The sequence below is a fragment of the Trachypithecus francoisi genome, unplaced genomic scaffold (assembly GCF_009764315.1).
Source record: "Trachypithecus francoisi isolate TF-2019V2 unplaced genomic scaffold, Tfra_2.0 Lachesis_group3, whole genome shotgun sequence".
NCBI classification, from domain to species: Eukaryota; Metazoa; Chordata; class Mammalia; order Primates; family Cercopithecidae; genus Trachypithecus; species Trachypithecus francoisi.
In genome coordinates this window covers 113,314,965-113,334,813 of record NW_022681468.1, presented here as the reverse complement: position 1 = coordinate 113,334,813, position 19,849 = coordinate 113,314,965, and the positions used below count along the sequence as shown (strand labels likewise).

At 45.8% G+C, this 19,849-nt stretch overlaps 1 protein-coding gene and 1 long non-coding RNA gene across 4 annotated transcripts in view; both read right to left on the bottom strand.

Annotated features, from left to right (window-relative positions):
- The window catches only part of PTPN9 (protein tyrosine phosphatase non-receptor type 9), a 114,766-nt gene extending 96,054 nt beyond the window's left edge, over nucleotides 1-18,712 (bottom strand). For all 3 annotated transcript variants that reach the window (XM_033190969.1, XM_033190970.1, XM_033190971.1), the window contains exon 1: nucleotides 17,745-18,712. In XM_033190969.1, the coding sequence (XP_033046860.1) occupies nucleotides 17,745-17,807 (63 nt within the window). In that variant the 5' untranslated portion in view covers nucleotides 17,808-18,712. The remainder of the gene's footprint in view (nucleotides 1-17,744) is intronic.
- LOC117071247 lies at nucleotides 5,288-12,195 on the bottom strand. The gene is made up of 3 exons (XR_004432205.1): nucleotides 12,034-12,195; nucleotides 9,894-10,062; nucleotides 5,288-5,448 (listed from the first exon to the last, which is right to left on the bottom strand). It is a non-coding gene; the product is annotated as an uncharacterized LOC117071247 (long non-coding RNA).
- Nucleotides 18,713-19,849: the final 1,137 nt, after the last annotated feature.

The window sequence follows — 19,849 nt, the reverse complement described above, 5'->3', positions numbered from 1 at the left end:
CTACTAAGGAGGCTGAGACAGGAGAAATCACTTGAACTCAGGAGTGTGAGGCTGCAGTGAGCCGAGATTATACCACTGCACTCTAGCCTGGGTGACGGAGTGAGACTCCATCTCAGAAAAAAAAAAAAAAAATTACTTAAAAAAGCCAGGCACAGTGGCCCACGCCTCTAATCTCAGCACTTTGGAGGCCAAGGCAAGTGGATCACTTGAGGTCAGGAGTTCGAGACCAGTCTGACCAACAAGGTGAAACCCCATCTATATTAAAAATACAAAATTAGCCAGGCATGGTGGCGCATGCCTGTAATCCCATCTACATGGGAGGCTGAGGCAGGAGAATGGCTTAAACCCAGGAGGCAGAGGTTGTAGTAAGCTGAGATCACACCACTGCACTCCAGCCTGGGCAACAAGAACAAAACTCCAACTAAAAAAAAAAAAAAAATTACTTAAAAAAAAATTCCGTTTTTTGGAAAATTTTCGTCCTCACCTTTCTTACTCTTGACAGAAGTTGAAAAAAATCTAGCTTAAAAAAAGAAAAGGGAAAAAAATATGGGCAAAATGAAAGTATCGTGGAAAAACAATTTCCACGAAAATTGTTGTCTTGTCCCAGATATTGGTATGAAATATACTTTCCCATTATACTCACTGTGGTACTTGAGAGATTAAACTGTACATACGTAAGACTATGGCTCCAGCTGGAGTGCAGTGGCATGACCATAGTTCATTGCAACCTTAAACTCCTGGGCTCAAGTGATCTTCCCACATCAGCCTCCCAAGTAGCTGGAACAACAGACATGTGCCACCATGCCCGGCTACTTTGTTTTTTATTACTTTTTTTTGAGACAGAGTTTCGCTCTTGTTGTCCAGGCTGGAGTGCAATGACATGATCTCAGCTCACCACAACCTCTGCCTCCTGGGTTCAAGAGATTTTCCTGCCTCAGTCTCCCGAGTAGCCAGGATTACAGGCATGTGCCACCATGACAGGCTAATTTTGTATTTTTAGTAAAGATGGGGTTTCTCCATGTTGGTCAGGATGGTCTCGAACTCCCGACCTCAGGTAATCCACCTGCCTCAGCAGCCCAAAGTGCTGGGATTACAGGTGTGAGCCACTGCACCCAACTAATTCATTATTATTACTTGTGTAGACATGGAGTCTTGCCATGTTGCCTAGGTTGGTCTCGAACTCCTGGCCTCAAATGATCCTCCAACCTTGGCCTCCCACACTACTGGGATTATAGGCGTGAGCCACTGTGCCTGGCCAAGATGGATTTTCATAAAAGCAAAGAGCAGAGCTTCTATTCTGAGAGGTACAGTCAGAGGCCTATATGAACTCCCCAACTTCATTAACCTCATTAAATCATATAATTTCTGTCACACGTAAATGTACATTAAACAGTGTCACCTCAGAACAATAAATAACTGGGAACAATGTAGCCACTACAGGGAAACTTGCGAATGGCTGAAACCAGGAATTTTGAACCCACAAATGTCCAGGGTGAGCTATTTCTGGGGTGTGTGTGTCATACATAAACATACATGGTTTTTTTTTTTTTTTTTTTTTTTTTGAGACGGAGTCTTGCTCTGTTGCCCAGGCTGGAGTGCAGTGGCTGGATCTCAGCTCACTGCAAGCTCCGCCTCCCGGGTTCACGCCATTCTCCTGCCTCAGCCTCCCGAGTAGCTGGGACTACAGGCGCCCGCCACCTCGCCCGGCTAGTTTTTTGTATTTTTTAGTAGAGACGGGGTTTCACCGTGTTAGCCAGGATGGTCTCGATCTCCTGACCTCGTGATCCGCCTGTCTCGGCCTCCCAAAGTGCTGGGATTACAGGCTTGAGCCACCGCGCCCAGCCATAAACATGCATGGTTAAAGGCAGATGAAGTGCACTGGAGACAGCAGTTAACCAGAAGAGTGAGTCTCAGTTCTTCTCCTGAAAGCCTCAGAATATCATCCCTATATCTTAAAGACAATCATCCTAAGCAAAACAATACCTGTTTCGTAGGCTATGTGAGGAACAAACAATTTCAAAAAAGTTTCACTCATTCTTCAGCAAACATAGTTTAGTTTAGTTTTGTTTTTTTTCTGTTTTTCTTTCCAACTTTTATTTTAGGTTCAGGGGATACATATGCAGGTTTATTACATAGGTAAATTGTGTGTCACAAGGTTTGGTGTACAGATTATTTTGTTACCCAGGTAATAAGCATAGTACACAATAGGCAGTTTTTTGATCCTCATCCTTCTCCCACTCTCCACACTCAAGTAGGTCCAGGTGTCTGTTGTTCCCTTCTTTGTGTCCATGTGTACTTAACGTTTAGATCCCACTTATAAGTGATAATGTGTGGCTTTTTTTTTTCTTTTTTCTTTTTGAGATGGAGTCTCACTCTGTCGCCCAGGCTAGAGCGCAGTGGCACGATCTCAGCTCACTGCAACCTCTGCCTCCCAGGTTCAAGCAATTCTCCTGCCTCAGCCTCCCAAGTAGCTGGGACTACAGGCACCTGCCACTGTGCCCAGCTACTTTTGGTATTTTTAGTAGAGAAAAGGTTTTGCCATCTTAACCAGGTTGGTCTTGAACTCCTGACCTCAAGGGATCCACCTGCCTCGGCCTCCCAAAGTGCTGAGATTACAGGCGTGAGCCCGCGCGCCTGGCTGGCATTTGGTTTTCTGTTCTTGCATTAGTTCGCTTAGAATAATGGTAGCCAGCTCCATTCTTGCTGTGAAAGCTACGATCTTTATTATGGCTCTGTAGTATTCCATGATGTATATGTACCACATTTTCTTTATGCAGTCCACTACTGATGGGCACTGAGGCTGATTCCATGTCTCAGCAAACATATTATGAACCCTCCAATATATACTAAGAATTCAGAAGTTCGAGTCCCTGTCCTCATTGCATGTAGCAAGTCCTCCTCCTTGACAGGTACTCTATAGTTTAATAATTGCCTTCAAAGAACTAGAAGGCAATTCCTCAAGGATAGAGAGTTCCAACCTTGCTATACAAGAACCTGGCACATACCAACAGATAATAAATGATTGTTGAATGAACAAACTATATTTCTGCTTATGATCTAAAAAATATCCTCAGTTGACATTAACATGAAAAAGGATTGATACAAAATAACACTGTAGTGATTATCAGGGAAACAGAGACACTTCATAGCAACACTCAGAAACATTTGGAGGTATATATGTACTGAAATATCACAATATGTACAATTATTATGTCTTTTTTTAAATAGAGATAGGGCTTACTTTGTCACCCAGGCTGGAGTGGGTGAATCCCACTGCAGCTGGAGTGGCTGCAGTGGCGAAATCATAGCCTTTGTAAACTTTGTAACCTCAAATTCCTGGGCTCAATGGACCCTCCTGCCTCAGCCTCCCAAAGTGTTAGAATTACAGGCTTAAGCAAACACACCTGGCCAAAACCAACAATAACTTGAAAGGGAAAAATAAAAATGACACCACATTATCATGCCATGGCAAGGCTCAACAGTGTTCTGTCATATAAAATCCCTCCATCCTGAGTGCAGTGGCTTATGCCTGTAATTCTAACACTTTGGGAGGGCAAGGTGGGAGGATCCCTTGAGGTGAGGAATTTGAGACCAGCCTAGGCAACATAACAAGACCCTCTCTCTATTAAAAATAAATACATAAAAATAAATTGTGGCTGGGAACGGTGGCTCACGACTGTAATCCCAGCACTTTGGGAGGCTGAGGCAGGCGGATCAAAAGGTCAGGAGTTTGAGACCAGCCAGACCAACATGGTGAAACCCTGTCTGTACTAAAAATACAAAAATTAGCTGGCGTGGTAGCATGCACCTGTAATCCCAGCTACTCAGGAGGCTAAGGCAGAAGAACTGCTTGAACCCGGGAGGCAGAGGTTGCAGTGAGCCAAGACTGTACCACTGCATTCTGGCCTGGGCGACACAGCAAGACTCCATCTCAAAAAATATATATAATCATCATCATCATCATCATTACTTTTTAAAAAGCTGAATAAAATCCCTCCATCTCTGAAAACCCCTGCAAAGGGTGTGGAAATGGCTCATTTTACCCTCTATGATGGTTATGCTATAGAACAATTGGTTTTAGGCCGGGCACGGTGGCTCACGCCTGTAATCCCAGCACTTTGGGAGGCCGAGACAGGCGGATCACGAGGTCAGGAGATCGAGACCATCCTGGCTAACACGCTGAAACCCCGTCTCTACTAAAAAAATACAAAAACTAGCCGGGCGCAGTGGCGGGCACCTGTAGTCCCAGCTGCACGGGAGGCTGAGGCAGGAGAATGGCATGAACCCGGGAGGCAGAGCTTGCAGTGAGTGGAGATCGCGCCACTGCACTCCAGCCTGGGCGACAGAGCGAGACTCCGTCTCAAAAAAAAAGAAAAAAAAAAAAATTGGTTTTAGACTAGAACTTTTCAGTATGAGAAGTCAATTGCTGCGATCAGTATTTGGTGACACATAGTTTCATAAGTACTAAATGTGTTGAGCAAAGACCTATCTTTAACTTTAAAGTGAAAACTTCAAACTGTTCCTAACTACAAAATTTTTCAGAGATAAACCATGGTTTCTCAGCTGTGGTGCTACTGACATTTTGACCAGATAATTCTTTGCTGTAGGGAGCTGTCTTATGCATTAGAGGATGTTTAGCAGCATTCCTGACCTCTACCCACTAGATGCCAGTACCACCTCCCACAGTCATGACAACTAAAGAAGTTTCTAATATTGACAAATGTTCTAGGGGGAGGATCATCCTGATAGGGAACCAGAGATAAACAATGGAATGATAATTTTTTTCTTTTTTCTTTTTTTTTTTTTTGAGACGGAGTCTGGCTCTGTCGCCCAGGCTGGAGTGCGGTGGCCGGATCTCAGCTAACTGCAAGCTCCGCCTCCCAGGTTCACGCCATTCTCCTGCCTCCGCCTCCCAAGTAGCTGGGACTACAGGCGCCCGCCTCATCACCCGGCTAGTTTTTTTGTATTCTTTTTTTTTTTTTTTTTTTGAGGCGGAGTCTCGCTCTGTCGCCCGGACTGGAGTGCAGTGGCCAGATCTCAGCTCACTGCAAGCTCCGCCTCCCGGGTTTACGCCATTCTCCTGCCTCAGCCTCCCGAGTAGCTGGGACTACAGGCGCCCGCCACCTCGCCCGGCTAGTTTTTTTGTATTCTTTAGTAGAGACGGGGTTTCACCGTATTAGCCAGGATAGTCTCGATCTCCCGACCTTGTGATCCGCCCATCTCGGCCTCCCAAAGTGCTGGGATTACAGGCTTGAGCCACCGCGCCCGGCCGATAATTTTTTTCATAAAGACTGTTTAAATAAGATATGGAAGATAATACAAACTGTCATTCTTTGCACTCGTTTGCGAGTCATTTTTAGATCATCAGATGACCTTTTAATATTTTATCTGAAAAGAAGCAGCAGAAGCAGACCACCACCACCAGTGCACCTAAAGGTAATGTGTAACCTAGAAAGAAGAAATAAACCAATGAACCAATGGATGATGCAAAAAGTCTTAACGGTAAAAAATGAGCTAAGGTAGCCTCAGTACTCTGCTATGTCTATTACTCATGCATGGTAACTGTTAGAATTCTTAGGCTATCTTGAAATCTTTTATTTCAATGCTACAAAGTCAGACTCCATTTTTCTTCCTATTCTTATCTAAAAAAAACAAAACAAAACAAAACAAAAAGTTTCCTGTATCACAGAGAGGAAGAATACTTACCACTATTTATTGAGCATTTTGTAAATACAAGGGATTTTACTTAATTAAGCAGATCTCCAAAAAACTTAAGGAAATAAGACAAAACAGATTCAGAAACGTTAAATAAAACACCAAGAGCCACAAAGGAAGCTGAGGGATTCCTGAGGTCTACCAAAGGGTCATCACCATCACATCCCAAAAGGCCTAGGTTTTACTTATAAATCTTTTGGTTTATAAAAAGGCCAGATTTGCAATAATATTAAAAATTGAGATCTCAGCATTTAATAGTATAATCTTAAACGTGTAACGAACACATCGTACTTTTCAGAAAATGTTATTATTTTTCATTATAAAAGAAACATATGGGGCTGGGCGCAGTGGCTCACGCCTATAATCCTAGCACTTTGGGAGGCTAAGGCGGGCAGATGACCTGAGGTCAGGAGTTCGAGACCAGCTTGGCCAACATGGCAAAACCCCATCTCTACTAAAAATTTAAAAATTAGCTAGTCACGGTGGCGGGCGCTTGTAGTCCCAGCCACGTGGGAGGCTGAGGCAGGATAACTGCTCGAACCCGGGCGGCGGAGGTTGCAGTGGGCCAAGATCACATCACTGCATTCCAGCCTAGGCGACAGAGTGAGACTGTTTCAAAAAAAAAAAAAGACAAGAAAAGAAACATATGGGCTGGGCACAGTGGTTCATGCCTATAATCTCAGCATTTTGGGAGGCTGAGGCAGAAGGATAGCTTCAGCTCAGGAATTTCAGACCAGCCTAGGCAAGATAGTGAGGTCCTATCTATATTTATGAGAAAAAAAAAAAATTAGCTGGACATGATGACACGGGCCTGTGGTCCCAGCTACTCAGGAGGCCGAAGTAGGAAAATCACTTGAGCCTGGGAGGTCAAGGCTGCAGTGAGCCATAACTGTGCCACCACATTCCAGCCTCGCAATAGAAACATATGATCATTGTAGATAATCTAAATAGCCCATTTTTTTTCTTTCTTTTTTATCAGATGGAATCTCACTCTGTTGCCCAGGCTGGAGTGCAATGGCATGATCTCGGCTCACTGCAACCTCCGCCTCCCACGTTCAAGTGATTCTCCTGCCTCAACCTCTGGAGCAGCTGCAATTATAGGCGTACACCACCATCCCTGGCTAATTTTTTTGTATTTTTAGTAGAGATGGGTTTTTGCCATGTTGGCTAGGCTGGTCTTGAACTCCTGACCTCAGGTGATCTGACTGCCTTGGCCTCCCAAAGTGCTGGGATTACAGGCGTGAGCCACTGCACCCAGCCTTAAATAGCCCATTTTTTAAAAGACTGGTTTTAAAAGACTGATGTATATAATGAATTATATCATCATATTATCATACTGACATGTATCTGTAATAATGATTCACATCAAAACAAATGCAAAGGTAAAGATTAGCTAGGTGTTCAAGCAATGAACAAGTAACTAATGGATGAACATCCCCAGACATTTCAGTCCTAAAGTCACAGATGACTTTCTTTAGAACCTGCCCAGAATTTACTGTAGAAATAAATTCTAGGCCGGGCGCGGTGGCTCAAGCCTGTAATCCCAGCACTTTGGGAGGCCGAGACAGGCGGATCACGAGGTCAGGAGATCGAGACCATCCTGGCTAACACGGTGAAACCCCGTCCTACTAAAAAATACAAAAAAAACTAGCCGGGCGAGGTGGCGGGCGCCTATGGTCCCAGCTACTCGGGAGGCTGAGGCAGGAGAATGGCGTAAACCTGGGAAGCGGAGCTTGCAGTGAGCTGAGATCCGGCCACTGCACTCCAGCCTGGGCGACAGAGCGAGACTCCGTCTCAAAAAAAAAAAAAAAAAAAAAAAAAAAAGAAATAAATTCTAGCTTCAGAATAATTCAATAAACTTACCTGTGCTACCTACACTGAAAAAAAAGACAAGTACTGTGCATGTATGTTGTGAATGGGTTTGGTATTTCAGAGGAAACTGGTACATACTACAGAAACTGCCTTTCCCAGAGAAAAAATGAAATGCTTATCTCAGAAGCAGAAATTAAAGAAAAAAATCATCTCTTAAACTACTGTTTTGGTCTTATCATTTTATAGTTTGGACCTAAGAGATCACCAATCCTTAATAAATAAGGTTTCCCATGAATTCTGGAGCTTCTCTGCCTCCTGTCCGCATCCTCCATGTCCATGCTTAACAACCTGATGCCAGCCAGGTGCAGTGGCTCACGCCTATAATCCCAGCACTTTGGGAGGCCAAGGCTGGAGGATCACTTGAGCCCAGGAGTTTAAGACCAGCCTAGGCAACAGGGCGCGATCCTGTCTCTACAAAATAAAAAATAAAAAAATCTAAGTGGGCATGGTGGTGTGGTGGTGCACACTTTTAGTCCCAGCTTCTCGGGAGGCTGAGGTAGGAGGATTCCTTGGGTCAGGGAGGTCAAGGCTTCAGCAAGTCATGATCATGCCACTGCACTCCAGTCTGAGTGACCGACTGAGACCATGTCTCCAAAAAAAAAAAAAAAACAACAACCTAATGCTGAACAGACACAGTAGCTCATGTCTGTAATCCCAGCACTTTGGGAGGCCGAGGCTGGAGGATTGCTTGAACCCAAGAGTTTGGGACCAGCCTGGGCAACAAAGCAACACCCCTATCTCTATTAAAAAAAAAAAAGTGCCAGGCATGGTGGTACATGATTGTCGTTCCAGCCACTATAGAGGCTGAGGAAGGAGGATCACTTGGGCCCAGGAGTTTCAGGCTGCAGTAAGCTAGGATCAAGCCACTATACTTCAGCCTGGGCAACAGAGAGAGACCCTGTCTCTTACTAAAAAATTTTAAAAAGTGAACCAAACGCTTAAGAAACTAACTTGGTTAAGTTCCTAAGGGGCCTTTTCAAAATCAGATATAAAAGTGCTGATGCCAGGCCCTCCAGCACTGAGAAGTGTAGGCTAAACTACCTTTTCTAGGAACATCTTGCCTTACTCCAAAAGAACAGGAATAGAAAACAGTGGTTATTTTAGTGGTCAGGAAGAGCAACCAAGATCTCATATGGAGGTATGCTTAGGGGGAAAATGTTAAAATAATTGATTAGGAAAAAGAAAGTGCCAGAATTGTCTGATATACCAAGGCAGGATGGTAGACAGAAGCAGTGAAATGGCTGATATTACACTAGAAGTTGTATCTGAACAAAAAATCAGGGTTAGATTCTATGACTTCTAATCTTGGCACTGCAATGGACCAGCCACACTGCCATAAAATGGGGCTTAATATTTAGAAAATAAAGTTTAAGTATTCCAAAATTACTATGTCTTTTCCAAGATAATAAAGGCATAAAAGTCAGAAAATGAAACTCAAATATACCCGCAATTAATCTTAACTTTTACCTCTTTAAAACAGTTTAGCTCCTGGCCAGGCAGGGTGGCTCACGTCTGTAATCCCAGCACTCTGTGAGGCTGAGGCAGGCTGATCACCTGAGGTCAGGAGTTCCAAGAGCAGCCTGGCCAATAAGGTGAAACCCCATCTCTACAAAAAATACAAAAATTAGCCGGGCGTGATGGTGGGTACCTGTAACCCCAGCTACTTGGGAGGCTGAGGCTGGAAAATCCCTTGAACCCAGGAGGCTGAGGTTGCAGTGAGCGGAGATCGTGACAAGAGTGAAACTCCACCTCAAAAAAACAAAAAAAACAGTTCAGCTCCTTTCTAAAGGAGGGTCTTTTCAAGTCATTCATAAGTACTAGGTCGGGTTCCTTAGAGAAAACCTCCAGGCCCCTTAATATTCACAAAACTAAAGTCCAAGACTCTTGATGTGCTCAGAAAGTTTTTTCTTTTTTTTTTTTTTTTGAGATGGAGTCTCGCTTTGTCACCAGGCTGGAGTGCAGTGGCGCAATCTCAGCTCACGGCAGCCTCTGCCTCCCGGTTCAAGCAATTCTCCTGCCTCAGCCTCCCAAGTAGCTGGGACTATAGGTGTGCACCACCACTCCCAGCTAATTTTTGTATTTTTACTAGAGACAGGATTTCACCATGTTGGCCAGGATGGTCTTGCTCTCTTGACCTTGTGATCTACCCACCTCGGCCTCCCAAAGTGCTGGGATTACAGGCATGAGCCACCACACCTGACCAGAAATTAATAGTGAAATTCTCACATCCAAATGAGATTTTACCTAATTGCTACATACAATATCATAAACTATCGGCAGTAATGAAAATAATAAGAGTTCTTCACCTTTCCTTCCTTCTTTCTCTCTGTAGAAGGCCTCAATTTAACATCATGAATCATTTGGTCCTTGACGTATGGTAACTTCCGGGGAGACAGATGACATTTAGCACAGGACATGTAAGACTGTGGGAAAAGGGAAGTTCTTGGCCACAAGAAATGGGACAAAACCCTTGCCCTTGGGAAAAATGCCAAAAATATCTTAAGTACACGGTAAAGCAGTTAAATTTTTAGCTTTAAAAGATTCCATTATAAAAATACAAACTAGACTGGGCACAGTGGCTCATGCCTATAATCAAAACACTTCGGGAGGTTGAGGTGGGAGGATTGCTTGAGCTTAGGAGTTCATGACCAGCCTGGGCAACATGGTAGAACCCCCCTCCACAAAAAATATAAAAAAATCAGTTGGGTGTGGTAGCATGCCTGTAGTCCCAGGAACCCGGGAGGCTGAGGTGGAAGGATCACCTGAGTCTGGGAGGCTGGGAGGTCGAGGCTGCAGTGAGCTATGATCATGCCACTGCATTCCAGCCTGGGTGACAGAGTAAGACCCTATCTCCAAAAAAAAAAAAAAAAACCACACCATGCAATTAGAATAATTAGAACAGGCTTTTGAAAACTACACTATAAAAATGGAAGATAGTAATTTTCTGGAATTCATAAGAACCTGTACTAGGTGATGGTCCCCAGGGTGGATATGAATATTTTTTCCCCTTGTAATTGGCTTAAGCTAACATGGTTCTAAAATTTTTTGCTATTCAAAAATGATGAGGATGAGCAGGGTGGCTCATACCTGTAATCCCAGCACTTGGGGAGACCAAAGCAGGTGGATCACCTGAGGTCAGGAGTTTGAGGCCAGCCTGACCATCATGGCGAAATCTCGTCTCTACTAAAAATACAAAAATTAGCTGGGTGTGGTGGCAGGCACCTGTAATCCCAGCTACTAGGGAGGCTGAGGCAGGAGAATTGCTTGAACCCAGGAGGCGGAGGTTGCAGTGAGCCGAGATCGTGCCACCGCACTCTAGTTTGGGCGACAGAACAAGACTGTCTCAAAAAGAAAAAAACAAAAAACAATGGTGAATATCATAATAATGGCTAACTTTACTGATCACTTATTATATAACCATTGTGCTAAGTGCTCTACATGCATCTCCTTACTAATCCTTACAACACTGTAAGGTCTAAATAACATAAACTTTAAGAATTTTTGAAAAAAGAAAAAACATAAAATTAAAAAAACAAAACAAAAAAATAATTTTCAGGCTGGGCATGGTGGCTCATGCCTGTACTCTCAGCATTTTGGGAGGCCAAGGTGGGTAGATTGCTTGAGCCCTGGAGTTCAAGACCAGCCTGGACAACATAGTGACACCTTATCTCTATTATTTAAAAAATAAAGTAAAATAAATTGGCAGTGGCTCACGCTTGTAATCCCAGCACTTTGGGAGGCAGAGGCGGGTGGATCACAAGGTCAGGATATAGAGACCATCCTGGCCAACATGGTGAAACCCCGTCTCTACTAAAATACAAAAATTAGCCGGGCATAGTGGTGCACGCCTGTAATCCCAGCTGCTCGGGAAGCTGAGGTGGGAGAATCGCTTGAACGGGAGGTGGAGGTTGTGCCACTGTGCTACAGCCTGGTGATACAGCAAGACTCCGTCTCAAAAAAATAAATAAATAATAAAAATAAAAATATTAATAGAAGCGTAAGTACTTTAGAAAACTACTCTATTGTCCTATCAATCACCACTGGGATATCCCTGCAAAACCAAAAGACCCTAAACAGCTATAATTACACAGAATTTTAATCTAGTGAGAGTTCTAGTTAAGAGTCTTGGCAGGGCGAGATGGCTCACACCTGTAATCCCAGTACTTTGGGCTGCTGAGGCAGGTGGATTGCCTAAGGTCAAGAGTTCAAGACCAGTATGGGCAACATGGTGAAATCCCATCTCTACTAAAAATACATAAATTAGCCAGGCACGGTGGCAGGCTACCTATAATCCCAGGTACTCGGGAAGCTGAGGCACGAGAATCACTTGAACCCGGGAGGCAGAGGTTGCAGTGAGCTGAGATCGCGCCACTGCACTCCAGCCTGAGCAACAAAGCAAGACTCCATCTCAAAACACAATAACATAATGACAATAAAGATTAATACTTATATGTAGAAATCGTCCTTCACACTGCCAAACTGCCAGCCCATTAAGAAAGGCTTTTACGGCCAGGCATGGTGGCTCATGCCTGTAATCCGAGCACTATGGGAAGCCAAGGCAGGCGGATCACTTGAGGTCAGGAGTTGGAAACCAGGCTAGCCAACATGGTGAAATTCCATGTCTACTAAAAAGAAAATACAAAAATTAGTCAGGTGTGATGGTGCATGCCTGTAGTCGCAGCTACTTGGGAGGCTGAGGCAGGAGAATTGCTTGAACCAGGAAGGTGGAGGTTGCAGTGAGCCGAGATTGTACTCCAGCCTGAGTGACAGAGAGAGATTCTGTCTCAAAAAAAAAAAGAAAGAAAAGAAGAAGAAAAAGAAAGGCTTTTACAAGCCTTCTTGTGCAAAAGAACAAGAAGATATAAAGAAAACAAAATTTTACTGTAGTTGTGACCACACCTTGAAATGGAGAGTTGACAACTCTGTTTTAAGGAACAAATTCTTTTCCTATAGTAATTTCATCATAATTTCTTGCACAGAGTATACAATACGTTTCTGCTGGTAATATACAGTTGAGTAAAGGCTTTCTAAATCTTTTCCTCTGTACTTTCCAAACTATATTTTAAGAAGCATTAACAAAACCAAACACATGTATCAATACCAAAACCCACAAAATAGGCTATTTTATACCCACTTAGGCATCTAAGTAAATTGGCTAACGGCTTTATGGGAAGTAATGTACTGTAAAAGAGGAAACACTGGCAATGAAGGCAGAAAACCTAGACCTGGGTGGAAATCATGGCTACATAACTTGCTAACTCTGTGACCTTGGGCAATTTCCTTCTCTCAGTCTGAGTTTTCTTATTTGCAAAGTGAGAGTAGTAATTCCAATCTTGGAAGGGAGGATTAATTGCATGTGAAATGCCCACCACAGAGCCTGACTCCAAGCAGGAGTTTAAAAAAGATATTGTTATGATTGTTATTCATACAAGTTCCTTAAAAGCAAGAACATCATATTTGTCCTTATAGCCCAATTGTAGGCTTTATAAAAAACAAGAAACACCAAAGTTACAAATGAGGATTTGTATCCGTTCAACACATGCCTAGACAGAAAATGAAACTAAGAAGTAATCATGACTTTCAAAAACTGTATCAACCCATACATAGCGTATAAGTCAAAGTATATATTGCCATTTGATGGGGAAAAATATCAAAATATGCAATGTGCTTATTTTTAAGCCACTCTGAAAGAAGATGATGCTGCCTGTAAACAAATCAGGAGTACAACTACTCTTCATTCATTCTGCAAGTATTTCCGTAAGTGTCAGTCATTATGTCAGTCATTATGCTAGGCAATGTGCATATGATGGGGAGCAAAAGCGAAAATAGTCCCAACCCTCATAGAGCTTGCTTGCGGTCATGTAATCACACAAATAAGTGTTAACTTGTGATAAGTGATGTGAAGGACAGGTAAATGGTGCTCTGAGAACCTATTAGGTTAGAATCGAATCTAACTGAAATCAAGGAAGGTCTTCCAAGGAGGTGAAACCTGAGAGCTGAAGGATGAAGAGGTTAACAAAGGGAGGTGTTTCCAGATGGAGTAAAGTAGCTACTGCAAAGACCCTGTAAGCAGAAGGAAACATGGCAAGAACGCAGGACTATAAGGGCAGTGTGCATGGAGCAGAGACAAGTATGAGAATTAGCTAGGGTCTAGGCTGCACAAGGGCCTATATCGCCTACATTCAAAAGTTGTAATTTGATCTCAAGAGCAATGACAAGGCCTGTAATCCTAAGGCTTTGGGAGGCTGAGGCAGGAGGACGGCTTGAACCCAAGAGGTCGAGGCCATAATGAGCCGTGATTACACCACTGGACTCCAGCCTGGGTGACAAAGTGAGATCCTGTCTCCACAAAAAAAAAAAAAAAAAGAGCAACCAGAAGCCACTAAAGAGTTTTATGAATGCTTCTTTGTGGGGTAGGCAGGCTGAGGGGAAGATGAAATCAGATTTTCAATAGGACTCTGGCTTCTGGCTTCTGGAATATGGATGGATCAGGTGGGAAACAAAAGTCCTGTCAGGATAGGATAGTAGCTCGGAATAGGGTGATGGCAGTGATGGTGGAAGAAAGCCAGCGATTTCAAGATATATTCAGGAAAATCTAACACTGTATTGTACACAAGGGCAGAGAGAGAGCAGTGTCCAAGACACTGGGTTTCTGATTCATATGACTGTACAGAAGGAGAAGGAGATACCACTCAGGAGGTATTCTGCTTCCGAAATGTCTTTAAGGAGCCAGGCGCAGTGGCTCATGCCTGTAATCCCAGCACTTTGGGAGGCTAAGGTGGGTGAATTGCCTGAGGTCAGGAGTTCGAGACCAGCCTGGCCAACGTAGTGAAACCCCATCATTACTAAAAATACAAAAAATTAGCTGGGTGTGGTGGCGGGCGCCTGTAATCCCAGCTACTAGGGAGGCTGACGCAGGAGAATTGCTTGAATCCGGGAGGCAGAGGTTGCAGGGAGCCAAGATAGCGCCATTGCATTCCAACCTGGGCAACAAGAGCAAAACTCTGTCTCAAAAAAAAAAAAAGAAAGAAAAGAAATCAATCTTTAAGGCTGTTCACACAGGCCAAAAAGGGCCTAAGTGCACTACACTTTTGCATGAAAATGTGTAAACCCAGTTTGATCCCCTACTTTAAATAAAGGTCTAAAAGATTTTTTGCTATTTACAAAAATCAAACCGACTCTAAAAAATACAAGGATTTTCCCACACTGAAGAAATTTCAAAGATTCTGCCACAAGCTTCTAAATAACTCCCAGTGAATGTTGAATTGGTTTGAGCAATAGAGCAGTATTATGGAGTGAATGTGTCATTTCCCATGAGGACCACTTTGATAAGGCTAACACTTATTTACTGCCGTTTAATTTAAATATTTTAAATAAATCTTAATAGTTAAGAGTACTCTTGGCCAGACACGGTGGCTCATGCCTGTAATCCCAGCACTTTGGGAGGCCGAGACGGGCGGATCACAAGGTCAGGAGATGGAGACCATCCTGGTTAACACCGTGAAACCCCGTCTCTACTAAAAAATACAAAAAATTAGCCGGGCATTGTGGTGGGCACCTGCAGTCCCAGCTACTCGGGAGGCTGAGGCAGGAGAATGGCATGAACCCGGGAGGTGGAGCTTGCAGTGAGTCGAGATCGTGCCACTGCACTCCAACCTGGGCGATAGAGCGAGACTCTGTCAAAAAAAAAAAAAAAAGTACTCTTGGCCAGGCATGATGGCTCAGGCCTGTAATCCCAGCACTTTGGGAGGCAGAGGCAGGCAGATCACGAGGTCAAGAGATGGAGACCACCCTCCAACATGGTGAAACCCCGTCACTAGTAAAAATACAAAAATTAGCTAGGCGTGGTGGGCACCTGTAATCCCAGATACTCCGAGGCTGAGGCAGGAGAATCGTTTGAATGCAGGAGGTGGAGGTTGCAGTGAGCCGAGGTCACACCATTGCACTCCAGTCTGGGCAACAAAACCCAAACTCTGGCTGGGCGCGGTGGCTCACGACTGTAATCCTAGCACTTTTGGAGGACAAGGTAGGCAGATCACGAGGTCAGGAGTTCAAGACCAGCCTGGCCAACATGGTGAAACCCCATGTCTACTAAAAATACAAAAATTAGCTGGGCATGGTGGCAGGCGCCTGTAATCCCAGCTGCTCAGGAGGCTGAGGCAGGAGAATCATTTGAACCCTGGAGGCGGAGGTTGCAGTGAGCCAAGATCAGGCCACTGCACTCCAGCCTGGATGACAGGACGAGACTCCCTCTCAAAAAAAAAAAAAAAAAAAAAAACGAAACTCCAACTCTAGAAAAAAGAGAATACTCTTATGTGACATTAAACTAGAATATGATAACATCAGGCATTACCATAATTAGAACTATACTGCTTTTATGTTTCAATATTTTGAAATGCTTGTAAAAAATAAATTTTGTAGGAAAAAAAGAGATAAGATTTTAAAAACACACAGACACATAATCTCTTGCCTTTAATAAATATTTTGCCATTTCCATCCTAGTCCTTGTTAATGTCCATCACATTCAAGTCAAGGTAAAAAAATAAGGTTTTTACTAGTTAAACACATTTGTATATGTGTATGCACTATATACAAAGTAAAGCCAATACTATGTCAATACTATCAATACTTTAATATTTACTTTTCCTGGTTTTAGTTTTCAAATTTGCAACGGATGCTATTTGCATAGAATACTGATGCCTTTAAGTCTTAAAAACAGAAATCTGACTGACCCAAGAAAAAGGATGAAAGAAAGAGATTTGTCCCTTTAAAATCAGCCAACACGTCTTATGTTAGTACTGAAGTACTTTCCAATTCTGGCAGGATGGGCTCCGTGGCCACCTGCTTGCACTAGGGTCTGACTAGCATTTTATTAACATCCAACTGCAGTTACCAGGACATTCATTACCACTGCTTGTACAAAGCAGAATTCTCTTTAAATTTTTTTCCCATACTGATTTCATCATCAGGTGTCAAAAGGCAAAACCGTGGCCTGAGGCCAAACAGAAAAATGTCATCTCTACAAATGAGGAGAAAAGACAAGGACTTTAAAAAATCAGGTCAACAAGCCCATTAGCCAATAATAGTTTGTAAAACTAGACTGTCTTCACACTAGAGGCTGTGCTAGCAAATGTGGTCCTTGGAAACAAGGGCTGTAGAGCTTGAAATGGGTTGCCAGCATGGTTTGCCTTTTTCGTTTTTCATGTTTATTTTTATTTTTTTATTTATAACATGGAATCAGACTATGACTATAATCGAGCATAGCTATGGCGGGGTATAGGCACTGCCAAGGAAGAGACAGCGAAAAGCCCGTAGGGTTCCCAATCTAAGCTAGCAGACCTTCCCATCTGCCTCAGGAGTGGTCCCTGTCTCCGCAGCTGGAATGTGCGGGAGGGAAAGTTACAAGGGCCCCCAAAATGAGACAGCAAACCACTTCCTTCTGAGAACTAAAGGTCATAGGCTTTTAAGGAACAATAGAGCTCAATGTAAGCTTCAGAAAGATGGAGACAGTCAGATGAGACGGGGGTAGGGAAGCAGGGGTGAGGAGATGCGCCCCGTCTGGGATAGCTGAATAGGGGGGTCAAGGCCAGAGACTTTAGGAGCACGAGAAGGGCTGGATCTTCCAGAACCTGCCCAAGTGGGCCTGAGAAACCTAAGCGGCTCCTCTGAAAATATAGGGCATCTACGCATCCAATACTCTCAACCCTCTCCTCGGGAAGGGAGATAATCCCCACAGGAAGCACCCCCCAAACTGGGGCTTTTCCTACCCTTCAAAAGCCACAAACCCTCACGGAAAACATTTACAAGGGAGTGGAACGGCCGGGGGCAAGCAGCGGTTCTGCAAACCTCAGGAAGGAGGCCCCTGGATCCAAAGAACTTTGCCCCTGGAATGGGGGGTGGGGTGCGGAGGGCACCGTCTGAGGCCCGTAAGCCTCGGGGAAAGAAGCTGCGGGAACGGGAGCAGGGTCCTGTGAGTCCACTGACGAGGGGGTGGCGGCCTGGGGCGCGGTCGCCGGTGAGTGAGGCCCGCGGGCCGGGCACGGGAGCGGGGGCGCTGCGGGCCCGTGGCTGCAAAGAGCCGGGGCTTGGGAGGCAGAGGCCAGCGTAGGCCTCGGGGGCCCGGACACACCCACCGTGACGGCCTCGGGCCCGCTTACCTGCTCCTCCTCCGGGGTCAGCTCCGGCGCCATGTCGGGCCGGGGCGCGGTCGCGGGCTCCATCCCCCCGCCACCGCCGCCGGGCGGACAGAACTCGCTCGCGAGCGCGGGAGCCCGGCACGCTCGGCCTCCGCTTCCGCGTCCCCGCGCCTCAGCAGCCCCGGGCCGGCTCGAGCATGGTGGGGCCGGCCAGGGCCCGGCGCCTGCAGCTGCCGCAAACGTCGCTTCTGCTTCTTTAAGAAAAATCTCTCCGAACTGCCGCTCTCTTCCGGGAGGAAATCCTTTTTTATATTATTCACTCCTTTCCTCACACTCCCCCTTATCTCCTGGGGAAGAAAAGGTGCAGGCGAAGAGCTAACAGCCGCTCGGGATTTAAAAGGAAATTGGAAATCAGGAACTTTTAGAGCCGGGAGCGAAGGGTCGGCGGAAATTTCCCGAAGGCCGCCGGCCCCCTCGGCGCCCCGCTTCCTCGGCCGCACTCCCGCTCCTCCACAGCGCCACAGCGCTCGGGGCCGCCCAGCCAGGCCGTCCTCGCGGACGCTGGCCCTGCGACCTGCGCGGCTGCCTCAACCAGGCTCCTCGCGGGCGGCCGCAGCGAGAGGGAGGGAGCGGAGAGGGAGCGAGGGAAACGCGCCCCCCTCCTGGCTCACGGCCAACGCTGCGGCCGCCCCGCGGCCGCCCGAGCCCCCCGCGGCTCCATTGAGAAACTGAGCGTCTCATTCACAGGCTGGTGGCGAGGAGGGCCCGGCGGAGCTAGGACGCCGTCCGGGAGGGGGAGACAGAGAGGAGCCCGGGCGGGGGAGGGGACCCGGGCGGGGAGGGGACCCTAGCTGGACGGAAGGCGACTCGACTGCGGGAGGGAGAAAAAGGAAGAGTGTATTTCGTGAGGCTCAGATCCTCGGAGGAGGAGGAGAATACATTCGTTTGCAAATTATCTGCTGACTGGCACCTCTCCTGGTGTTAACTTGCCGCTGCCACCTATGCGTGAGAAACCCACAATCCTCATTTATTTGTCGCTTGCAGCCTGAAAGACCCTGGAAACGTTGCCTGCCAGGCCAGGAAGCTTAGGTGGAAGGAATCGCACCTGCCTCCCTCTCTCTCCCTGCTTACTGGCTGTATTCTGTAATTCTTCTCCAGTGTAGCTAATGTTAATCCCCCACAGAAATATCAGACTCTGAACCTCATTCAGGAATGTCGCGGCCTTTGCAGATCTTTGATTTTCACTAGGGCAAGTGCAGCAAAGGATTCAGGATTAGGTGTACACTCTTGGAGTCATTTGGGGAGGAATGGGGCATAGAGAAGGCAAGGCTGGGTCTAGTATGTTGTTGCATTATTCCAAGCCAAAGATAAATATTCCAAAGGGACTCAGAGAAGTCCACAACTAGTTCCAAGCCTGAAGCCCTGGAGCCAGTCCTGTGAGAGACCCAAAGGAGGGGCCTTCACACAACAGGAAGGTGCTGTGAGTTGTGATGCTCCCACGATTTTTTTCTTTTTTTTTTTTTTTTTTTTTTGGAGACCCTCGCTCTGTCGCCCAGGTTGGAGTGCAGTGACCGGATCTCAGCTCACTGCAAGCTCCGCCTCCCGGGTTTACGCCATTCTCCTGCCTCAGCCTCCCGAGTAGCTGGGACTTCAGGCGCCTGCCACCTCGCCCAGCTAGTTTTTTGTATTTTTTAGTAGAGACGGGGTTTCACCGTGTAGGCCAGGATGGTCTCGCTCTCCTGACATCGTGATCCGCCCGTCTCGGCCTCCCAAAGTGCTGGGATTACAGGCTTGAGCCACCATGCCCGGCCTTACTTTTTTTTTTTTTTTTTTTGAGACGGAGTCTCGCTGTGTCGCCCAGGCTAGAGTGCAGTGACGCCATCCCGGCTCACTACAACTTCCGCCTCCCCGGTTCAAGCAATTCTCCTGCCTCAGCCTCCTGGGCAGCGGGGATTACAGGTGCGCGCCACCACGCTCCTCTAATTTTTGTATTTTTAGTAGAGACAGGGTTTCACCATGTTGGTCAGGCTGGTCTGGAACTCCTGACCTCGTGATCCGCCCGCCTCGGTCTGCCAAAGTGCTGGCATTACAGGCAGGCGTGAGCCACCGCGTGCCCGGCTATTTTT